At 48.6% G+C, this 25,204-nt stretch overlaps 1 protein-coding gene across 1 annotated transcript; it reads left to right on the top strand.

The window, feature by feature from the left end:
* The first annotated feature begins 16,910 nt into the window (after positions 1–16,910).
* LOC124651593 lies at positions 16,911–17,472 on the top strand. Its single transcript, XM_047190648.1, has one exon. It carries the CDS (start codon positions 16,992–16,994, stop codon positions 17,277–17,279), a length of 288 nt encoding a protein of 95 aa, XP_047046604.1. The 5' UTR covers positions 16,911–16,991; the 3' UTR covers positions 17,280–17,472.
* The last annotated feature ends 7,732 nt before the right edge of the window (positions 17,473–25,204 follow it).

The following is a 25,204-nucleotide window of genomic DNA, read 5'->3' as shown; positions in this document are numbered from 1 at the left end:
AGATTGAACGCTGAAGTTTGCATACTTTGTCAGCATTTTTAGGATCGACAAAACCTTTGGGTTGTACCATATACAACTCTTCCTCAATGTCTCCATTAAGGAACGCCGTTTTGACATCCATCTCGCCAAATCTCATAATCGAAAAATGCAGCTATTGCTAACAAAATCCTCACAGATTTTAGCTTCGCTACGATTGAGAAAGTCTCATCGTAGTCAACACCTTGAATTTGTCGGAAACCCTTTGCGACAAGTCGAGCTTTATAGACAGTAATATTACCATCAGCATCTGTTTTTCTCTTGAAGATCCATTTATTCTCGACAGACCTTTCGGCTATCAGGTAAGTCTACCAAAGTCCATACTTTGTTATCATACATGGATCGCATTTCGGATTTCATGGCTTGTTGCCATTTGTTGGAATCTGGGCTCATCATCGCTTCTTCATACGTCGCAGGGTCCTCATCATTGTTATCCACAATCATGACATTTAGACAAGGATCATACCAATCAGGAGTGGCAAGTTCCCTTGTCGATCTGCGAGGTTCAGTAGTTTCCTCGTTCGAAGTTTCATGATTATTATCATTAGCTTCCTCTGTTGCCGGTGTAGGCGGTACAGGTACAACTTTAGCATGGTATATAAACATTTATCATAAACATAAAGATATATAATAACCACTTTTATTATTGCCACTTGGGCATATCTCAAACACGCCACCCCTGACCCAAGGCTCCGTCCAGATTGCCTAGCCACGGATAGGTCTCCCGCCGCCGCCCCAGCAGCCCATGGAACCGTCCATGGTGAGCACCGACCCGAGACCATCGTTTGGTGGCTGGGCCTGCCACCAGTCCATCACCGTGGCTGGGCCCGATGGCAGTGGTGACGAGGAGAACCGACGCGGGGGGTTGATGGCGGCTCGATGGGGGATCGCCTCTGGAGCCGCCCTGGGGTGTGGCCCGAGGGGTCTTTTACCTTATGTACTTCCGTTTGTGTATATAAATATTTATTTGCGAATGTACTTTACTAAACTCTCTTGGGCCTGTCTGGATCGTCCTTCTGGGCCTCCTCATTAGCTCGTGGTCCATGCTTGTAGTCTTGGCTGCTAACCCATACGGGGGAGCTCCTATGCGCCGCTTTAAGCGGCTCGTCCAACTGCCGCCGCCTGAAGCGGAAACAACGTGGGCCGCCCCAATACACGAAAATCCGAACAGTTCTTACCTATTTTTTTTATTCCGGTTTCTTCTGAACAAATTCGAAATCTGTGAACAGTTTTAAAACCAAAGAGTTTTAAAAAAACCCAAACAAAATCGAAATATAAACTAAACAGTTTTAAAAACGAACAAATTCGAAATTTGAACATGTTTAAGGTATGAACAAATTTTAAAATTTAACAATTGCAGAATCCGAACAAAATTTTAACATAAATTCAAAATTCGAAAATTAGGAAAAAATCAAAATCAGAACATTTTTTTACACCAAACAAATTCGGAATTTGAACAAATTTGACATCTGAACAAATTCAAAATTTGAACAAAAATTAAAATCTGAACAAATTCGAAATTTGAACAATTTTTTAATCTGAATAAATTCAAAATTTGAACAAAAATAAAATTTAAACCAACTCAAAATTTGAGAGAACCAGCCTAAACCAAAGAAAACCGGGAGAGAGACGTAAAGAGGCTGGGCGGAAACGTTGAATCGTCCTCGCCCCTAATGGGCCGGCCCGAGGAATCCCGCCCTGTGCGGCGCCCCAGATAGTGGCCGCATTGAGCGGTGAATAGGAAACACCCCCATACGGCGTGCCCCAAATCCGGCTTGGAGACGGGAACGAAAATGTCTAGGGATTCAGAGTTCGATCCGTGCTCTGCATAATGGAAGTTGCTGCCATTTTGGAAATTTAACTGGAGTCCGACTCCGATCAGTGCTCTGAAACTTGAACGGAAGGTGCCATCCTACACATCAATATATACTACATGCAATCTCTTGATTAGATCCAAAGAACCATTGCTGCTTGAAACGATGAGCGACATCGACTTGGACTGCGGCAACTGCGACATCGACTGCGTTGAGTGCCTCTGCCTGTGCAGCGATGGATGCAGCGACGACGGCGGCGGTGACAGCTGCTGCTGCTACTACGGATACGGAGGATCCTCGTCCAATCACCGCAGCAATGCCACAGTCCATGACCGCCTTCGCTGTTGCTGGTGCATTATGCTGACCTTCATCGTCCTCCTCGTGGCATCCGTCGCCCTCGTCATGGCCTTCGCCGTCGTGCACCCCGTCCACATCACCGTGCAGGACGCCTCCCTCGCCCGCCTCGCCCTCGCCGGGCCAAACGGTACGGCCCTCGCTTACGAGGTGTCCCTCGCCGTCGCCCTGCGCAACAGCAACTGGGCCATGCGCGCCGAGCCTGGCGCCAATGCCCCGCTCGACGCCGAGCTGCTCTTCGCCAGCAAGCCCTTGGCCAACGTCCGGCTGCTGCAGGGACGAAGCTCACGTGGCATCAGGCCAGGGAAGACGGAGGTGTACCATGTAGCGGCCGCTGGTGAGAGCGTGCAGCTGGGGAGCTCCGAGCTTGCTGATTTCGTGAAGCAGAGCGCGGCGGGGAGCGTGTTCCGGCTGGAGCTGAAACTTGCCGGCGATATCAGGTACCCGCCGCACCGCGACGTGCACCGGGTGAACGTCGCCTGCCCGCTGGAGCTGCGTCTGTCGTCTGCGACCGCGGTGGCCAGGTTCACCAAGATCAAGTGTGTCTGATCATGCATCGCGAACGCAGTGATTCCACCCATACGTTACTGTACCGGGCTTATCGAATCAGTAGTTCAGTACTATATTTCTCATGATACACTGACGAAACTTATTATTTTTCTCTGAGTTTTTCTTCCATGTAAATTTCCTATGAAACTCTTAATGGAAATTTGTATTCAGGTTTGTTCCATTTAATTAGTCTCTTGTATCTTGGATGCATCATTTTATTTCTAGATTGGATGCTGTGGCATGTTAACATATTTAGAGCATCTCCAGCCGCGTCCCCCAAAGCGTCCCTCAAAGCGCGCCGGATTGAGCGTTTGGGGGACGTGTTTCGTTCGTGCCGCGTTTGGGGGACGTCGCTCCCCAGTCGCGTCCCCCAAACGAAATTTTGGAAATTTTAAACTTAACGAGATTCGATTAAGATTCGTCCAAACTTACATAGATTCGAACGAAATTTCACTAAATTTAAACTAAACCTAATCTAGAACCACTTGCGGCGGCCGGAGGCGTCGTAGTACTGCTGGAAGTTGTACATGTCGTCGGTGACGACCTCCTGCTTCACGCGCTCGTGGACGGGCTCGTCCTTCACCAAGCCGCTTGGTCCTGCCTCGCCGTCGTCGGTGATGTGGCGGAGGTCCAGATCTCCATGGTAAACACCATGGGTTTACCGGACATCCTTCGCCGAGATCATCAAGTTCAAAGATATCGAGTACATGTTCGTGACGAGGCAACTTCTACACAGCACAAGCTTTACCTTGTTGCAGAAATTTCATAGGAAGAAGGAGCTCAAGGGAGCAAGGAGAACAAGGAGAAAGGACCTACGGAGTAGAAAGTAGGAGAGCGGCAAAGCTTCAGTCAAACTCCTAATTCCGAACTACTATGTGTTTGGTAATTTCCATGAATAAAGCCACTATAGTTTGCTTTCCATTAAGTAGTTGGACATAAAGCACCTAGCCGCACAGGCCCATTAGCAATGGATTTGACATATCGCTGCACCGGAGTACCAGACACATAAAATTGATTAAAATCAAACATATACGAAGTAGTTTAATGGAAAAAATAGAGTTGTAATCTTGGCTTCCTTAAGTTCAGAAGATTACTTTTTTGTTAGCTTTGACCAATATTTCTGGCTTCCGTTGAAAATAAGTATGAGAATCAGGAGTGGCAACGATGGTGAAGGCCATGAGTAGGAACCATAATCCTACCAGTTAGTTATCTTTTATATCCACTTATTTATCTTGATTCCGTTTGTTTCCTGAGCTCAAATGATTATTGGTGGCTTAGACTAGCTTGCTGCGAATCTTTTCAGAACTTATAGTGGATATAAGGTCATCTGTTCCAGAAAAAAATGCAGGTAGAATGATTCTTCTAGAATTCTCCATTGCCTTAGTCCAAGAACTATGTAACGAGAATGAATCATATCAGTTGCTTATAGAAAATGATTTAATTATTACTTAAGTAGAACATAAGTTATGCGAGCAAGCTATAATCTTGAGTTGTACTGGAAACAAGGATTATATTGATCCATTCCGTTGTTACTAAAGTACAACACCTATGGGAGCGAGTTTCGACAATTGACGAGATTGTGTTGCACTGGGATATCATATTTGGCTTTCTCATCTGCTGATGTGCTCACTTGAAGTAGATTTCCTGTAGTAAATGGTGTAAATGTTCTCTTTAATCATGATATGCATAATGTTGCTACTATATACATAACATTTCTTGATATTTTTTTTTACTGTACTCTCACTTTTAAGTCCAACAGGGTACATTCCTTGATAAGCACATGAAATTTAAATGTACGTCTTGGCATATTACCTCGGTCTGGAATAATAGAAGATGAGGTGAAGCATAATCCCTTCCTTTGCACCTTGAAGCTATGGTTCCATTTTCTAAACCAACGATTCTAGCTAGCTGTAGAAAATCAATGATACTTTCGTACTACTCCAAATTTCTAATGATGTGAAGCTGCTTGATCCTTTTCCTATAAGTAATATGTATTTCTTTATCTTCTTTGATAATTTTATTTTAGATACATCTCGATTATAGCACAATACGTGCACGCGACGCGGCAAGATCTATCTCCCTCTCAGCAAGTGCGATGTGGACATTAGGGAGGCGTTTGTGAGCCCGCGCCCAGGTCCTACCTTTCCGTCTGTGTGGGTACAGATCACGGGCCTGCCGGGCGACTTGATGGTCAAGGAACGGCTGATGGCGGCGATGACGATGATCGGGAGGCCGGTGGATGTCGACGAGCTCTCGGTTAGGAAGTGGAAGACGGAGCCGGTGCGCATGCGCTTCCAGTGCAGATACCCTGAGAGGGTCAAAGGGACGATCCAGCTGTGTGTGAATGGCGAGCCCTTCACCTTGGGGATTCACGCGGAGCTGGGGGCACCTGGGGCTGGGGGCTCTTCTGGCCCGCCGCGCCCACCAGCGCCTCGGGATGATGAGGATGGGGACGACCTCGAGTCCGAGGAGCGTAGCACTGATGGGGAGGCGTGGAACCGGCACCGCAGACGGGGTTCGGACAAGGAGAAGGCGAAGGGGACCGACAAGACGGGCGGGGGGCCGGGCTCCTCCCAGCTCAAGGGTGGCGTGGGTTCGCACAGCGCACCGCAGCTGGGCAAGGTGACGGACCAATACGGGTCCAACCTGCGGTCCTTCCCTGCGCTGGCTAACCTGGGACGGTTTGCCATCCTTTCGGAGGTGGACGAGGGTGGTCGCCTCGAGAAGCAGATGGACGTGCCTCCTCTCTCGCAGCTGGGCATGGGGGCGGATGAGACTTCGCTGGTCTCGGAGGAGACGGCTTCCCAAGTCACGGACTTGGTGGGCTCGTGGATCCGGGACAGCCCGACCATTGAGCCTGCTAGCCCTGTCTCGGCGATGGAGGACACGGTGGTGGCGCCGGTGGGCCTGGAGGAGGCGGTGACTGGAGGCGGGTCGGTCCAACAGCCGGTGGCAGCGACTGTGCCGGCGGCGGTGGTGGACTTACATGGCGAGCTGACGGCGACGATCTCCTTGGCGCAAGGCAAGCGGACCAAGGTGGTGCCGGCGACCACGGAGGTGGCGACCAAGAGGACCAAGAGGACGGCGGTGCCTGCGACCCCGGTCAGGAAGAGCGCGAGGAATGCGGGCGTGGCGGCCACCAGCGTCTTGAAGAAGGCACAGTCGCTGGCAGCGGCGAAGAACTTGGAGCTTCCTACGACCACAGGTACGGACTCCGACTTTTCCCTCCTCCCCTCCCTGCCCGATTCGCATCTCTCTTCGGTTATTGTGGACAGCGGCATGGTGTTTGCACCTAGCATGGGGTCGCCTGTGGAGGCGTTGCAGCTTGTTAGGGCGAAGGAGCTTGCCCAGGCGGCCCTCGCGGCTGCGGCGTCGCGCAAGGCGCGGGACGAGCAGGAGAGGTTGGCCAGGGAGGCCAACGACTCTGGTGTGATCGCCGATTTGGGTGACGACCCCCCGGCGGCGTCGGAGGATGTGCTGGAGGACTCGGACTCGGGGGTCCAAGCCTCTTTGGACGATAACGTTACCCTTCGTAACCTAAGGGCGCGCGCCAGGGAGCGCCGTCCCCGGTTGACGGTGCGCAAGGGGCGCGGTGGGACCTCTAGTGTTCAGACATGAAAGCTCTCATCTACAATATGAGGGGTTTTGGCGAGCCAGGGAGGCGAGGGCAACTTAAAAGTTATCTCAGGCAGCATAGAGTGGACATCGTCGCTATACAGGAGACTATTAGGGTGGAGTTCACGGCGCCTGAGTTGCGCAGCCTTGAGGTGGGTGGCCAGTTTGCGTGGGATTGGGTCCCTGCGGTTGGTCACTCGGGCGGGATGCTCCTGGGCTTTCGGGATGAAAGCTTCGAGGTTGGACAATGGAAGAAGGGGACCTTCTTCATCTCGGCCTCGATTTTCCAGCGCTCTAATAAGATGAAGTGGTGCTTCTTCATGGTCTACGGACCGGCTGATCACCGTCGTACTGAGGAATTCTTGGGAGAATTGACTCATGCTGTTGAGGAGGCACCCTACCCGGTCGTGGTCGGGGGTGACTTCAATCTGATTCGCGCGGCGTGTGACAAGAGCAACGACAACATTTCCTGGTCCAGAGTCAGGAGGTTCAATGAGGCTATCGCCACTATGGCCCTACGGGAGCTGGCTAGGGCAGGGGCCCGCTTTACTTGGACGAATCGACGCCTTCGTCCCACGCAGTGTGTGTTGGACCGGGTGTTGGTTTCTCCGGCCTGGGAGGCTGTTTTTCCCCTGTGCTCCCTAACAGCGATTACTAGGGTGGGTTCTGACCACACTCCTCTGTTGCTGTGTAGTGGAGAAGACACGCCAGTCCGCCAGTCGAGGTTCTTCTTTCAGACTTGGTGGTTTGGGGTGCCGGGGTTTGTGGACCTGATGGGGGAGAAGCTCCATTGCTTTATCTCTGACAATGGGCCGCACCGGTGTGCCGTCGAGATGTGGCAATTTACTTCGAGGAATTCTCGCCAATTCCTCAAGGGCTGGGGTGCCAATCTGGGAAGGGAAAAAAGGGATTTCCGTTCCAATCTGCTCCGCCAGGTGGAGGACTTGGACCGGGTGGCGGATGCTAATGGTCTGGATGAGGAGGGTTGGGCCCTCCGCTACTTCCTCGAAGACCAGCTTGTGGCGCTGGATCGTGTCGATGAGGAGTACTGGAGACAGCGATGCAGGACCCAGTGGACCCTTAAGGGGGACTCTTGCACCGCGTATTTCCATGCCATTGCGAATGGTCGCAAGCGCAAGTGCTCTATCCCTCGCCTCATCACTGCGGATGGCGAGGTAGACGAGCAGCGGGCCCTGATGGATCATATCTACCAGTTCTATCAGGGTTTGATGGGGGCCAAAGGGGAGGAGAGGGTCTTCGCCCTTGGTCCGGACCTCTGGGGGGAGGATCAGCGGATCTCAGCCGAGGAGAACTGGGGCCTTGAGATCACCTTCACGGCCGCCGAGTTGGATGAGGTCCTCGCTAGTATGAAGCCGGACTCGGCTCCTGGTCCGGATGGCTTTCCGGTGGCGTTCTTTAAGCGGTTTTGGGGCACCCTTCGGGCTCCCATTCTCTTGCTATTGAACGACTTCGCCCTTGGGAGGGTTGACATTGCTCGCCTTAATTTCGGGATTATCTCGCTCATCCCGAAGGTTAAGGGGGCGGATCGGATCACACAGTTTCGGCCTATTGCGCTCATTAATGTCATCTTCAAGTTCGTGGCCAAGGCTTACGCGATTAGGTTAGCTCCTCTTGCGCATAGGACGATTGATCGGAGCCAATCTGCTTTCATCAAGGGGAGATGTCTGCACGAGGGTGCTCTTGCTCTGCATGAGATTGCTCATGAACTCAGGGTGGGGAAGCAAGAGGGCTTGCTCCTCAAGCTGGATTTCGAGAAGGCCTATGATAGAGTGAACTGGGACTTCCTTCAGGAGATTCTCCTTCGGAAAGGATTCTCCGCGAGGGTGGTTCACCGGTTGTTGCAGTTGGTCAAGGGTGGCCAGACTGCCATCAATGTCAATGGCGAGATTGGACCGTTCTTCCGTAACGCGAGGGGAGTTCGGCAAGGCGATCCTCTCTCCCCGATTCTGTTTGACTTCATTGTGGATGGGCTTGCAGCCATTCTGGCAAAGGCTAGCTCCGCGGGACACATTGAGGGTGTGATCCCGCACCTCATCCCAGGGGGGGTTACGCATCTTCAATATGCGGATGACACTATGGTGTTGATCAAACCCACGGGGGTGGGGATTGCGAACCTTAAGACTATTCTCCTTTGCTTTGAGAATATGTCGGGGCTCAAAATCAACTTTGACAAGAGTGAAGTGGTTGTGACAGGGGTCACCTTGGAGCTTCAACACCAGGTTGCTGGTTTGCTCAACTGCAAAAGGGGGGAGTTCCCGTTTAAGTATTTGGGCTTGCCTATTAGTGACAAGCCGCTTAGGGTAGCGGATTGGAACTTCTTGCCAGAGAAGATTGGGCATAGGGTTGACCCCTGGCAAGGACTGTTCCTTGCTTCGGCGGGTAGGCTAGAGCTGACCAACTCTTGCCTCTCCAGCCTCCCGCAGTTTGCTATGAGCCTCTACATGCTCTTTGATAGTACGCATAAGGCCATGGACAAACCGCGCTGCCGCTTCTTTTGGGAAAGAGTGGGCAACAAACGCAAATACCACATGGTAGACTGGGCTACGGTGTGTAAACCTAAGTCGTTCGGAGGATTGGGAATCCTCAACACCAAACTCATGAACATCGCCTTGATGCTCAAATGGATTTGGAAACTTTACCAGGACGCCGAGGGTCTCTGGGCAGACATCATACGTGCTAAGTACCTGAGGGGTCGGGACCTCTTTGATGGTACTGTTCCCACCAAAGGCTCCCAGTTTTGGAATTCCATCCAAAAAATAAAATGGTATTTCAAGTTGGGAGCCAAACATGGTGCGCGCAATGGGAGACGCACGAGGTTCTGGCTGGATTGGTGGACGGGCTGTGGGCCCTTCATGGCTAGGTTCCCCCGTCTTTTTAGCTGCTGTACTGACCCGTTGATATCTGTCGCGGATGCGGCTCCAAGGGTTGGGAACCCTGGGGAATGGGGTGTTGAGTTTCGGCGACCTTTCGGCACGGCCGAAATGGTTGAATGGGACAACCTCTGTCGGGAGGCCATGGGATGGCAGCCAGGGATTGAGGAGGACACGGTCTCCTGATCCATTGACGCTTCAGGCGCCTTCTCTGCCAGTTCGGTCTATTTGGCACTGACGCAAGGGGCGTCGGTTACCTGCTTCAAGGAGGCCTGGCGCACCAGGGTTCCTCCCAAGATCCGGGTCTTTTTGTGGCAACTAATCCGAGGACGCCTTCCCTCATGTGACCAAGTTGCTAAAAGACATGGACCTTCAGATGGGAGATGTGCGCTTTGTCGGGAGGTGGAAGATTGCAATCACATCTTCTTCTCCTGTCCCATCGCCAGGATGATGTGGGCTGGAGTTAGGGAACTCCTCCACTGTGACTGGAACCCCGCCGGGCCGGGGGAGTTCATTGCAATCGCCCAAGGGCTCTACGGCCCGATGCGTAGGCTAGTTTGGTTCACGTTCGCAGCCCAGTGCTGGTCCTTGTGGACTATCCGCAACAAGCTTACCATTGAAGGAAAGTTGATCGGACATCCGGCTGATGTTTTCTACCACATGTTGATACATATGCGAGTGCTTGGAGGGTTCTCGGTCGGACGGAGGATCGGGCGATGCTGGACGCGGCGGTGGACGACGTCAGGAGGCTCTATGCGAGACTGCGTGCTGAGTAGCGGAGGTCCCAGGCTTTGGCTACACCATGGTCTTACCTTGTTATCTTTCTATCTATCTCTCTGTGGTAGCTATGTGTGTGTGTTGGCTGGACATGCTATGTTTCACACTCTTGCATCTCTCCGTGACGTGGGTTGGGACTGACCTGTTGGCGCCTTAGGGCGACCTATGTGTGCGTGTTATGTAAGACTATGTTGGATTGTTGCCTTGTGGGCTTTATTTATAAAGCCGGGCCGTGCGGCCTTCTGTTTAAAAATTATAGCACAATACTTCGGTGCGGCCTGCATCTTGCAATCTTTTTTTTCCTAGACATTGAATCTCTTATGCACTGTTTATTTCTGTCACTACAAAAATGTGTTTCTGCAATGACAGTCGATCTAATCGTGCTGCTCCGGGGGAAACCCTAGGTTCTGGTCTTCCAGACCGGACGATGGCGGCACTACGGTGTCGTTTTCTCTCTTAGGAGCATCATTTGTGGAGCAGTGCTAGATGTTAGAGGCTGAAGGAGGAGACGTCAAGTCATGCCTGGTTGGTTGACAGGTGCTACAGTCATGCCTGTCAGCTAGGTGCTACACACGACGGATCTTCCATGGTGGTGTCAACAACAGGTCTGGTAAGGGCCTGACCAGCGGTACGATGGTGGTGACGATTCTGAAGTGAGAGCATAAGGCGCTCGTCAAGGGTCTGCTAAACCGGTTTGTGAGCTCCTGTTTTCGCCATAGGGTGACTCAGGGATGCCCCTGGTTTTTAGTTGGTGCGGTGTTTGTTTCTGTTTTTAGGGCAGAGACCCTGACGGCATGTTACTTCATTCATTGTCGGGTTTGTAGGTGTTGAGTGGTGGCTTCGGGTTTTGTGATGTATACTCTTGACAGTTCCTTGTTGAATAAAATCTTCATTGTTGAATAAAATCTGAATAAAAGCCGTATAGATCGCTTTGATGCTGAGACTGGGGTTTCGTTCCCCTTGTCGAAAAAATGAAGAAGCGCTAATTTAGATTTGTTTGAAAATGACATAGATTTTGCTAATAGGCGGATCTTTGCCTCAAAATAGGTATCTACAGAGCAATGTATCTTCTTATCTTTGGTATGCTCCATAGCAATGCACGGATATCTTAATGTTGGATTATTGCTTTTGTATACTATTATATTGATTGTTAGTCTAAACTACAAAAAGAACTCGAATAAATGCCGCTTTGGTAAAGATCTGAAAACTCATGATTGTTGGTGCAGAGGTGAAGTTGGGCGTCCAAGACCTTGTGCCTTCAGGAGTGGTGATGTTTTAGAGCTTTTTACTAGACTTGCTGATTAATCTTCAACATCTATGAAAGGGATGACGAGGTTGTGTCCTTCAGAATATGTGTTTTAGGTGTTTGGTGATATTTTTTGTGCAAATCTACTGGCGTGTGTGCTTTGTATGCCAACCGCCAACTCCAGTATTAACTAACCAAATGTACGACCTATACCTTTGACAAATATAGTTATACATTTTCTCAAAATAAAATTTAAATGAATTGGATTCTTAATGTTTTGAATAGTATGCTATTATTACATCAACATGTTATTATGCAAAAAATAAAAAGTAACCGTAGCAACGCACGGGCATTCAACTAGTCGAATCAGTAGTTCAGTACTATATTTCTCATGATACACTGACGAAACTTATTATTTTTCTCTGAGTTTTTCTTCCATGTAAATTGCCTATGAAACTCTTATGGAAATTTGTATTCAGGTTTGTTCCATTTAATTAGTCTCTTGTATCTTGGATGCATCATTTTATTTCTAGATTGGATGCTGTGGCATGTTAACATATTTAGAGCATCTCCAGCCGCGTCCCCCAAAGCGTCCCCCAAAGCGCGCCGGATTGAGCGTTTGGGGGACGTGTTTCGTTCGTGCCGCGTTTGGGGGACGTCGCTCCCCAGTCGCGTCCCCCAAACAAAATTTCGGAAATTTTAAACTTAACGAGATTCGATTAAGATTCGTCCAAACTTACATAGATTCGAACGAAATTTCACTAAATTTAAACTAAACCTACTCTAGAACCACTTGCGGCGGCCGGAGGCGTCGTAGTAATGCTGGAAGTTGTACATGTCGTCGGTGATGACCTCCTGCTTCACGCGCTCGTGGACGGGCTCGTCCTTCACCAAGCCGCTTGGTCCTGCCTCGCCGTCGTCGGAGAGGTCCACCAGCGGCTTGCCGGAGTCGCGGATGGACATGGAGATCGCCGCGTCGAGGTCGCCCCTCCAGGCGTCCTTGTCGTTCATGGACGCCAAGAACGCCGCCCGCAGACCTGGGCAGTCCTCGGGGTCGTCGCTGCTGGCGATGAGCCGCTGCTGCCGCTCGTACTCCGCCAGCAGCGCCGCCTGCGACGGTTCCTCCGGCTCCTCCTTCACCTCCGGCTTCGGGATGAGGAGGGCGCCGCCGCGCCTCCCTTGCTGCCGCCGGCTGCCGATGCCGCTGCCACCACGCCTCGTGTTGGCGGGCGTCGCCGGCTCCTCCTTCACCTCCCGTTTGGGGACGGTCTAGGGCGCCGACCGGTACGACGAGAACGGCGTCGATCGCGCCTGTCCTGAGGAAGAAGAGTGCGAGGAGGACGAGTACGTCATCCTCCTCGGCTGCCATTCAGGAGACGGCGGCGGTGACGACGGCATCTCCAACCTTGGAGCGCCGTTGCGGATGCCGCGGATGACGTTCTCGAGGGTGCGCCCCGGAACGCCCCAGAACAGGGCGCGGCCGTCCTTGTTCCAGCTGTTGGGGCCGCCGACGAGCCCGTCGGTGCTGTGCATCTCGATGTCGTACTTCGCCTTGAAGTACGTCGTCCACCAGGCGTCGTTGTTGTTGGCCGCCCACGTCGGATCCAACCGCTCCTCGGCGGCGAGTTGAGCCCGACGGGCCTTGATGGCGTCCCTCCATTGGTCCGTGCGCGGCTTCGGCGGCAGCGGAACGCCAATGCCGTTCACGGCTATCTTCCAGCCGCCGCTGCTTGGCAGCCGCATGTCCGGCGGGACTGGATACCGAGCGTTGTACATCGCCCACGCCTCCGGCACGGTAAGGCTGCCGCGACCGAAGCCGTTCGCCGCGGTGATCTTGCAGGAGGACGAGCTCGACATTTTTGGAGCGGCGAGGAGAAGATCTGGGAGGGGGGAGGCGGCGGCGACGAGATGGTTTGTGAGCGGTGAGAACTGCAGGGCGTCTTTAAACAGCGGCGGCAGCGGGTGGTTGCACGCAATAACGCCGGCGTGGACGGCCACGCGGCCATGCACGACGAGACGCGTCCCTGCGTCGCCTGGAAAAACAGGGACACCATTAACGTTGCTTGACCAAAGGTAGGCGACGGGGTTTTAGGCTTCCGAGCCGCTGAAGGGTCGGCCCCGCGTCGGTTCGCCTCGCTTTTTGTTGTGTCCGGCGTGCCCGGAGCGTCCCCTGTGGGACGGGGACGGGCTCGGGGCGCCGGACACCGTATCGGGGCGCGCCGGACAAAAATGGGCTTTGGGGGACGCGGCTGGAACGGTTTTTTGGTCCGGCGCGCCCCAAATCCCTTTGGGGGACGCTTTGGGGGACGCGGCTGGAGATGCTCTTATTGAGGTCTTATTAATGCTTCATTCACATATCGAGGGAAGTTATTTTTTCAAGTTTATTGTTGTAAGTACTCGTATGAAATTTTGTTGAGTCATTGGAAAACTCTATGGATCTGGAATATTTTGTCAAATAGACATGAATTATGTACACTCTTGTTAGTATTTGCCCAAAGGGATTTGGAGTGCCTCGGATATTTGACCGCTCCCAGCCGCCACTCAAAGCCCTTTTTTCATCCGGGGCAGTCTAATACGGTGCGCGGTGTTCCGTGCCCATCCCCGCTACACAGGGGACGATACGGAGGCACCGGACACAACGAAAAGCGGCAAGGCGAGTGACGGGCTAGCCGTGTCTGACAAAGAGATTTGCCGTGCACCCATCGCCTACCTCTTGGCAACGAAAATAAACTTTCGCGCAGCAACGTTGCAGTTTCTCCAGAAGCGCAGGGAGACGCCTCGTTGCGCCTTGACATGCATGTCGATATTAATGCACGCCACCGCCCCCTCGCCTACCTCCGGCGTATAAAATGGGGTGCTCACTCGTTGCCCCTCACATACAACCCTAGCGTCCCACATCTACAACCCTAGCCGACGGCAGGGGCAGCCGTTCTGCACACTCGCCGTCACATGCACGCTCGCTGCCGCCTGAGGAAGAGGAGACGGAGTACCTCCACGGCAAGTACTTTTAGTTCGTTGTCCTCATCAACGATGACCCTTTCAACAAGAAGAAGCTCCCAGAAAAGTTCGACGAATTTCTCGCCGGCCGGGAGCCGGCCGAGGTAACCCTGCGGGAAGCAAGCTGCAGATTTTTCCGGTGCCCATGGAGATCTTGTTTGGCCGTGAAGGAAATATGTACCTCCACACCTGCTTTAAGAAGTTCGTCCGCGCCCACCACCTAGAGGTCAGCTACTTGGTGAACTTCTTATGCGAATGCGATAGCGAGATGAACGTGAAGGTGCTCGACAACGAGTCTTGCCATATCCACTACCACGGCCGACGATAGTGAAGAACACGAGGGCCAACAAAACCTCTAGTCTAGGCTTTTTATGCCCTCCCTTGGTGTATGCCAAGGTTTCTGGATGTTCTTCGTCGGTCGTTTCAAAGTTTTTTCCATATAAAATGACAAAGCATCTCCAAAAATTATGAATAACACATGTATTTTAAATAAAACAAACTTTGGAGATCATGTTTAGGGGACATGGCTTGAGAGGGGCCCCCAAACCCGATATCATGGTACAGCATCTCCAGACGACTGATCCGACAAACACGGTTTGGAGGACCAGACTGAACATGCTCTTAGTGACGAGAAAATAGTTAGCCTCAAACGCTAGCACATGATTGGTAAGGTAAAGCCAACAAGCTTAGAACAACGGGAGTTCAAAAGAAAAGGAGAGAACAACGGAAACAGAAGAGTTACATTCTGCCAAGTTACCTCCATTCGGGCTTAGCTGATTGGCGTTTGAGTTGGTTTGCCTTTGGTTTTAAAGCTTTCTTGGATAAGACCGGGCTGACTCGGCAGCGAGTCGGAAAGTTCTCTTTCGTGGGTGACTAGCTTCATCGTCCTTCTGTTTGAAAACACCGGTAGAAAAAGGCAGCCGGTCCAGTCTTTCTAGATTCCATAATCTTACAGAGCTGAGAAACAAATAAAGAATGACGGTCTATCTACAACATGGTGTTTTGGTTCGTGGATCCAGATGCACCAATTGTAAAAATAGACTTAAAATATATTTTAAAAAATCTGAACAAATTGAAGACGTGCATCCAAATATTTTATACATACTTTAAGCTTGTATTGCCAAAAAAAACTGTGTAGTCAAATGACTACACAGCCAAAGCTTGTCTCCGCCACTAGCAACATTATAGTTCTTCCGGTGATAACTTTGGAGACGCAAAAAAGGCATTGAACGTGAAAAGAGGGTCTATTTTCAAATACCTCATCGAGAAAAAACACGGCGTGAGCCCGGAAGTAAAACTGTGAAACAGTTTGAGAGTTAAAATATTTTAAAATTTTATTCTACATGAATCTTGATGATGTCATCTTTTTTTTATTTACTTGCGCATGCATGCAATGGCAAACAAAAGCTTTGCCACATTCAATCTCATGTCAAGCATTTAAATTTTATCGCTAAAGTTCATTGATTGAGTCCAAACAAATAGTCATTGAATTACCAGATCTTATCCAAATTCAACGTTCCTTCATTTCATCATCCTCTAACCCTAACACCCTTCATTGCCTTTTTCAGTCTCTCCTAGTCTTCTACGTGTGTATTCTTTCCTTCCTCGTCTTCACCCAACCATCACACTGATCCCCCCCCTCCCCCCCACCCCCTCGGATGCCTCCCTCTTCCACGGTCAGTGGTGCTAAGTCGCGCCCCTTCCTCCAACCATGACCCTATCGCGACCCAAGGCCATCTTCTCTAGGTGTGGTTCGCCGAGAAAATGAATCCTTTCGGTAGATATTCTTGCTTTTGGGTGAGATCTAGAACGTGAGGGTCGTCATGAACGTCTCGTCTGATCGTGCACAAAATTAGGCTAGAGATCCACATATATGCATTACTGACCCTAAACATTTACAATATCTTTCACTAGGAGCGTAGGCTTCTGTTTTGCCCCACGACATATCGTGAACAGTGACAGATCCACATATATGCATAGGGTGCACTGGCCAGCGGGTAAAAAGTTTTTTTTTTTAGTAAAAAACAATCTCTTGCCACATGTGCATCCTCGAAGAGATGAATTTTCTCGGAAGTATCACCCGCATGCTCTAGCTCCGCCATCTTTGTTTGTAATCTTGTACTCTATCCTTCTGTTGAGTAATTCACTTTGGTAGCCAATTGAATGGCCAGAGTTTTCGCTTCCGTTTGATGATATTCCACGCTATCCTTCTGTTGAGCTTTGTTTTAAAGAAGAATAAATATGCACGCACATTTTAAATTCTGGTGGCTTGCTCAAGCATAGGCTCATATTAGGCGGGACCGATTCTTACTGTTTGGTTTGACCGGCTGCAACAGAGATCGAGACGGCACGAAACATGATCCAGCAGCAGCCATGCGCCATCCGCCGATAGCAACTCGAGCAATATAATAAGCGTGCACACGTGAGCAGTGAGCGCCGAGCAGGTGGAACGGCCTTCATCTGGCGTTGCCTTTCGCCGAACCACCCGAACCTCCACACCTGAAGTTGGCAGCTGATGAGGACGAAGCATCTTTGCACTGCACCCTTTCCCGGCAGCGGTCAAACCGGCGTCTCGCCGCTATATAAGCGCGGAGACACATCTCCCGGCCTCACAACCAGAACAACCAACTTACTCTCGATCGAGCAATCTCACCGAAGTCTTAGCTTAATCGATCGATTCGCTCGTATCGTGTGACCAACGCTCGGGAGCTCATGGCAATGGAGTTCGAGATGGGTCAGCTAGCCAGCCAGCACGGAGCGCTGCTGAAGGTCGGTCTGTTCGTGCTGGTGCAGGCGCTGGTGTACCTCATCCTCGCCCAGTCCTCCTCCGTCTTCTCCAGCACCAAGACCCTCGGCCTCCGCCCGTCGACGTCCCTCTGCGCCCACCGCATGGTCGCGCTGCTCTCCGACCTGCCGCTCGGCGGGGAGCCCTCGCCCCGCGTCCTCTCCGGGGAGCCGTCGTCGCCAGTGCCGGTGCCCACCCACCAGAAGAAGGATTAGATAGCCAAGCGCGACTTGAGGCCCACGCACGGACTTAGCTAGAGGGGAGATGTACGTTGCTGGTTTCGAGCTGCTACTGGTTTGTGCCTGGTGTACGTACGACTTTGTTATAGCTGCTCGCCATTCTTTTGTTTGTTTGGTTTGTTCTTTTGGGATTGTGCGGCCAAATTCGATGCCCTTTCGATTTGTACATGACCATGGTTTCATTGCCTGGGCCGATTTTATGCATGACTGCGTTAGCAAGATGGGAGCTCCTGCGCGTCGCGAACGGGTCACGGTGCAGTTTTGAGCTGTTGTTTGATAGGATGTGCAGAATTTTTTGACCCAGCAGAAACGAATGGTTCAGTCTGTTTGATTTCATACGAGCCCAGTAATACCCTCACCACTTATCCACATGGTGACCTTACCTCTCACCTCCTCACCTATCACAAAGCCTCACGCCGCCGTTCACAAGCTTCGGCATGTCGGCGACTAGAAGACAGACACCACCATCGCATCGCCGATCACGCCGGTCAAAACCGTCACCACATCGCCGACCACGAAGACGAAGAGCACCATAACACCGTCGGTCACGCCGGTCAGAAGCATGGACACGTCGCCGACCACGAAGATGAAGACCATCATAGCACCGTCGTTCATGCCAGCCAGAAGCATCACCACCTCGCCGACCACGAGGACGAAGACAACCATGACACAATCGGTGACGCCGGCCACAAGCATCACCATGTCGTCGACCACGAAGACGAGACCACCATGACACCGCCGGTCACGCCGGTCAGAAGCATCACCACGTCGCCAACACCATCGTTCACGCCCGTCACAAGCATAACCATGTCGCCGATGACGAAGTTGAATACCACCTCGACACCGTCGGTCACGCCGGTCACAAGCATCACCACGTCGTGGACCACGAAGATGAACATCACATTGCCGCCACCACCATGGATTATCACCTCTCACTTCTCACATATCATCACCACGTCGCCGTCTATGAAGATGACAAGCGAGAAGTTGAACAAAAGTAATGCAAACTATACTCACACATACGTACACATTACAGTATATTAGTGAGTCATTCATTTATCCATCTATGTCCACCAAAATGAAAACCTTTCAACATGAAAATCATGTGGAATGGTGAGGTGAATCCACCCCTCAAAGGAAATTTCAAACGGTTGAGCGTGTGCGATGAATTTGGCAAAATTCGCTCAAAGCTTCATACACGAAATTGACGATTTACGACTTACGAAACTCGAAACAGATTGTGGGAATTGATTCCTATCATCAACACGCATCTTTTTCGTGTACAGCTTATTTCGATTCGGACTATGTTTATGTTGATTTGAGGAGAGAGTGTGTGGAGTAGTGTAACCGAGAGTGAGCTTAACCCAGAGTAAATGCACGCGTGCATTAGTGGAGCCAAAGAGGATCGAGAACGGGCATGGGTCTGAAGAAAATGCCATTTTGGACGTTCCTCTGGGGCCTGTCTGATGCTGCTTTAAAAACCGGTTTATGCAAGAACGCGGCTCGGCCCAGTTAACCAAACGAGAAAATTGTGAATCGTGTCCAATGCGAACCAAGGGGCTCACAGGCAACCAAACACGCCCCATATGACCATGTTGAAGTTACATTCCAATCGTGTGCCTGTCTTAGGAGGAGAGGCTTGCGAATTGTGATGAACGGAAGAGTTGTTCATCATGCATTTGCTTATCCGTGTGATTGGGCCACTTCAAGTTCTCCACCACAAGACCACGCGGCTGCATCGATTTTTCAGAACGTGCGAATAGGAAAGTACTGATTTCAATACGGCTTTGCTAGAACACATTCTAGTTTATATGACTATCCTTACAAGTTTGCGTGAAAGGGATCTTTCCAAATAAAGTTGTTCTTAATTTTTTTTAGATAAAGAATGCTTTATTACTTAAAAGTTAATTGTATTTGTAGATTTTTTTTTTTGAGAAACACAGTACAAACGCGGACGCACACATACACGCGTATACACTCACCCGTATGAACGTACACACGCACACCCTACCCCTAATGCTCAAAGTCTTGCCGAAGATCGCCAAACGAAGACCTACCATACGAAGATAACACACCTCCGCCACCCGACCAACGGAGAGCCGCCTGCTGCGAGCTCCAAGACCGTGTCTCCAAGAGGAGTACGACACAAGAGCGTCACCACCGTCTGATCTGAGGATCTAGGGTTTTCACTCGGAGCCCGTGGAGGGGCAGAGAGAAGCCCAGCGACGCCTTCAAGAAGGTCACGACGTATGCGGACGTCGCCATCGTGGCCCAAGCGGGCAAGGGTTTCCCCTCGGCAAAATCTCTCCTCCTTTTACAGATGGGACCAACCAAACGGTCCACCTACTATCTTCTTGCATCATTTAATAAACCATGTTAGGTAGCTTTTCTGGACGCGGCGTTTTTGCTCCAAGAGCATATGCTCTTGATTATAAAATCATTTTTAAACATATTCAAGAAGTTAAAAAAAAATCGGTAAAAAATGGTGCACGTGCATTTTAATGTTCTATGTGCTCGCAAAGTAGTCTCACAAAAACTCAACATTTTTTGTGACAAGTGTAAAAAAAAAAATTTGGTGCTAAAAAGGCTCTTGACATGGACATATTCTTATTTTTTTCACAAATGACACAAAAATATCGATTTTCCATGAAAATTTGTGTGCTCATGTAGAATGACGACATATACACGAGAAAAATCACAATTTTTTGACATTTTAAAATGATTTTTTTACAGCAGAAGCATGCGCATCCTAGAATGTTTTTTTTTTTGGATTTCCGAGCTTTTCTCTCCTTGTATGATTTATAGAACTTATGTGTGTTAGCTTCTCTACCTTCCACACTACTAGTAGATTTATTAGTTCCCAAATTTGAAACTTAATGTCTTTTGAACTAGAACTCTAATTTGTTAACCATTTGAATATTTGGGTTTTAGTGAATAAAGCTTCAAAATAGCCAGATGTGAATATATTTTAACAATATACGAAAATCAACATTTGAATCTTGGTGGTACTTTGAAAAAGTTGATGAAACAGTATGTTTGAATTTTTTTTCATCATAGTTAAACATAGTTGGAAATTTCCGGAGAGTTCAAACCATAAAATATATTCATGAAAAGAAGAGAAAAAACATGAAAGTTCAAATAATAAGGGAAACACATAATGATTACATTAATGTCATAGCTAGAACTCAAATACATAGTATATTTTGTATCTAATTTTAAAGAGGTTTGTTGTGCATCATCATGTTTCAATGTGTCTCATGATATTCCAAACTTGTATCATATATGTTTGATACATTTATTATATAGCGAAAATGCTTAAACTTTGTATCTACTTTAATTTTGTTTAATTGAATTTCATTAAGTTTCAAAATCCATCATGAAGTTTCATCGTGCTTCGAAATGAAGATTTTGAGTTTTGTTGACGAAAATTCTATTTGGACTTATTTAAAAAGATAACATCAATATAAATATACATGTTCAAGCATATTGTAAATGTGATATTTATTCCTGAATGGTCTTTTTAAATTTAAAAGTGTAAATTAAATCGGTGTTGTAATGAGTGGAAGAGAGAGTTCTAGGTGTGTGAAGAGAGAATTATGCATGTGTTTAATTGGTTTTTACAATACATCATGACGTTTCATTGTGTTTCAAAATGCAGATTTCTAACTTTGTGCAAACAAATATATTTTGGGCTTGTTTAAAAGATACCGCCAAAATAAATGTATAGATCCAAACAAGATTGTTAATATGATACTTTTTCCAACATATATGGTCCTCTTAAACATAATATTCAAAATTTAATCGGTGTTCTAATGAGTGGGAGAGAGTACTATTAGGTGTGTAGAGAGATTCTTGCATGTCAGACCATGTAACATAGAATAAGAACATCTCAGTGAGCACACAATTGGAGATATAATTCTTATCCAAATCTCAAAACCATTGTGTGGTTTTGGAACTCATGGGATGTAGTGTGCATGAGAGTATGGCATTTCGTTGCAATAATACACATGTTCGAAACTAACACATAACACCAAATTGCATTGCAATGTATAAAAAAGTTGCAATCAATTGTTAGATGGTAAAATATGCTAGTTTACCAAATTCAAAAAGATAATAAAAATATTCAAACACGTGCATCAAAAAAAAAAATCTCCCTTCTATGTCATGACATATTCGACGAAGAAGTGTACAAACATGCCTCTAATGTCCGCAAGTTCTGCATACTTGCATCTGTTATAGGCAAAATATGCAAACGTTTCGTTAGATAAGCCGTATTTGTCTGTGTATAGGTACAAAGTATGCAAGATATAGAATTTATTAATTTTGAGGTAATTACTAATCATAGGGAGGCCCACGTTGCTTTCCATCTTGCACATACTTGTGGAGGGGGACGAATCTCATCATTGTCTTGCACACATAAAACCCATAATAAAGGTTGAATGCGTGTGGTTGTTGAGAACACTACAAATTGGTCATGAAACTTGCGCGCATTGATTATGGAGTTTAGTAGCGATATTTAAGAAAATAGAATATTGTAGCACAAATTAGAGCAATTCCAATAGTGTAGCTAGCTGCTGGCTATAAGCCAAGTGTCATGTCATCTATAGCCAACTTAGAGCCAACATATACAATAGTGAGCTATAAAAATGTAGTACTTAATCAATGTGTGGCCCACCTTTCACTCTCACAAAGTGCCTAGGAGCACGTGCTAGAGCTGACTCTTGCATAAGAGCCCACTCTCCTTCTCTCTCCTCCTCTCTCTTCTCCAACTAAGCAATAATATACTATTTTAATCCTTATAGCCAGCTGACTAGGACTTATTATACTTGCTCTTACCTGTCTCCCGCACATAAGCTCTACATGATTTAGTTAATGAGATCCAGGAGCAATCCCTTTCTTCTAGAAAGAACAAACTATTGCCGAAAAAATGTAGATGTGTGCCAAGCTCGGCTAGTAATCTTCTCTCTATTTCACTATGATATCCTTCGTACATAAATGTATTTGGTGAATGCACTACGTCAGATCATGAGATGGCTTAGGCTATCGACACATCAAATATAAATTATAACGGTTTCTCAAAAAATAAGATAAATAAGAAAATGACTTAAACATGACTTAGTATGGGATCATATCAGGTGAAAATGGACTACTTCTTGGAAATCTAAAAATTCTGGTTATGGACCACTAGATCATGTACGGACGGTCGGATCTCACATTTACTCTATCATACATTTTATGCGTAAAACCCAGGAGCGAAGATACATTTCACATATATCACCGGTGAGTCTGTTCACTATATGGTTGTGAGTTGGAACCTGGAATCAAGGATTGAGAACCAATAAATTGCATAGATCATGAAACTTAAGATAAAAATCATGATTTATTTGACATTTTTGAATCTCAAGAACAACAAACATAACAAAAACTTCATTTCACCGTTTGACCGTTGTGGACATAAAAAATTTGAACAAAACATTTAGACAAAAAGAACCCATCAACTAGTTGAATATGTAGCCAGACCACGCCATACAAATTAGCGAGAGCCGATAAGGTGACCCTATTGGGCTGTTGTACCATTCATATCAAACTCAAAACAGAAAAAATGCCAAGAGGGGGAAAGAAAGAAAGTGGGGATGCACACGTCCGCACCTTGATTTGGACAAAATCTTCCATGGCTACCGGCACATCGATGGACGGATCCCCTGGGGCTAGAGCTTCCAAAAGCGGCGCTCCAGATCTGATTCACCACATCGCGCTGTTGTGTACGACCTCACCAAGATCGCTATCCACACACCGTCGTCGATGTACCAGCTCGAAAACGAACTCTCCATGTATCTACTCAACATCAATCGCCCGTTGTCGTTTTGGGGAATGAGAGCGGGCATGGATGAGAGGTGGGATAGAGAGAATAGGACCAATAATGTGATGGAAAAATTATTTGGGTACCTAATTACAAAATGAAAGGAGGTCGGATGGTTGGTCGTGATCTAGCTGAATCCAGAATTTCCAGATTTCTAGGAACTAGTGCATGTTCACTAATACATTCCCGACTTAGTATACCACTTAAGAAAGAGTTTGTGAGGGCTCATGTACTTCTGTTGGATAGCCAAAGGAAGATACATTATGCTTAAAGAAACTGTTGATCCAGGCTGGGACAACCTATTAAAGAGTGCAGGTCTAGGCATCATTGTTCGTGATCATCTAGGCCAATCGATGATCTTCACTTGGAAGCCGATCTAGTTATGTGTTAGTGCACTACACGCGGAGATGCCTTCTTGTTTGGAGGGCTTAAAGCAACTTATTGACCTGAGACGTTGGCCGACGATCTTGGAATTGGATTGTTTCCGAGCACCGCAAACGATGGCGACACAAGGACTGGATTGATCTAGTAGATGGACTATGTAGAGTGAAGCCCGGGAATTACTAAAAGTTAACCAAGATATGAAGGTTTCGAAGGTGGAACACGTGAGCAATGGCATTGCACATGTTTTGGCGTAGTTAGGCAAATCAAGATCTAGTGGTTTTTTACATGATGCAGCCCCAGCCCGTTGATACGTCTCCGACGTATCGATAATTTCTTATGTTCCATGCTACATTATTGATGATATCTACATATTTTATACACATTATATGTCGTATTTATGCATTTTCCGGCACTAACCTATTAACAAGATGTCGAAGAGCCAGTTGCTGTTTTCTGCTGTTTTTGGTTTCAGAAATCCTACAAAGGAAATATTCTCGGAATTGGACGAAATCAACGCCCAGGGTCTTATTTTGTCACGAAGCTTCCAGAAGACCGAAGACGTAACGAAGTGGGGCGACGAGGCGGCGACACGCCAGGGCGGCGCGGCCCACCTCCTGGCCGCACGGCCCTGTCGTGTGGGCCCCTCGCGTCGCCTCCTGACCTGCCCTTCCGCCTACTTAAAGCCTCCGTCGCGAAACCCCCAGTACCGAGAGCCACGATACGGAAAACCTTACTGAGACGCCGCCGCCACCAATCCCATCTCGGGGGATTCTGGAGATCACCTCCGGCACCCTGCCGGAGAGGGGATTCATCTCCCGGAGGACTCCGCCATGGTCGCCTCCGGAGTGATGAGTGAGTAGTTCACCCCTGGACTATGGGTCCATAGCAGTAGCTAGATGGTTGTCTTCTCCTCATTGTGCTTCATTGTTGGATCTTGTGAGCTGCCTAATGATACGTCTCCGACGTATCGATAATTTCTTATGTTCTATGCCATATTATTGATGATACCTACATGTTTTATGCACACTTTATGTCATATTCGTGCATTTTCTGGAACTAACCTATTAACAAGATGCCGAAGTGCCGGTTCTCGTTTTCTCGCTGTTTTTGGTTTCGAAATCCTAGTAACGAAATATTCTCGGAATTGGACGAAACAAAGACCCAGGGGCCTATTTTTCCACGGAGCTTCCGAAGACCGAAGAACATACGAAGTGGGGCCACGAGGTGGCGACACCACATGGCGGCGCGGCCAAGGGGGCCCGCGCCGCCCTATGGTGTGGCCCCCTCGTCGGGCCCCCGACTCGCCCTTCCGCCTACTTAAAGCCTCCGTCGCGAAACCCCCGAGGCGAAAAACCACGATACGGAAAACCTTACCGAGACGCCGCCGCCGCCGATCCCATCTCGGGGGATTCTGGAGATCTCCTCCGGCACCCTGCCGGAGAGGGGATTCATCTCCCGGAGGACTCTACACCGCCATGGTCGCCTCCGGAGTGATGAGTGAGTAGTTCACCCCTGGACTATGGGTCCATAGCAGTAGCTAGATGGTTGTCTTCTCCTCATTGTGCTTCATTGTTGGATCTTGTGAGCTGCCTAACATGATCAAGATCATCTATCCGTAATACTCTATGTTGTGTTTGTCGGGATCCGATGGATAGAG

The sequence above is a fragment of the Lolium rigidum genome, chromosome 5, assembly GCF_022539505.1.
Source record: "Lolium rigidum isolate FL_2022 chromosome 5, APGP_CSIRO_Lrig_0.1, whole genome shotgun sequence".
Taxonomy (NCBI): Eukaryota; Viridiplantae; Streptophyta; class Magnoliopsida; order Poales; family Poaceae; genus Lolium; species Lolium rigidum.
This window is presented reverse-complemented; position numbering and strand designations above follow the sequence as displayed.

Coding starts and splice junctions, on each gene's coding strand:
- LOC124651593 (XM_047190648.1), top strand. CDS start 16,992: ATGGCAATGGAGTTCGAGATGGGTCAGCTAGCCAGCCAGCACGGAGCG.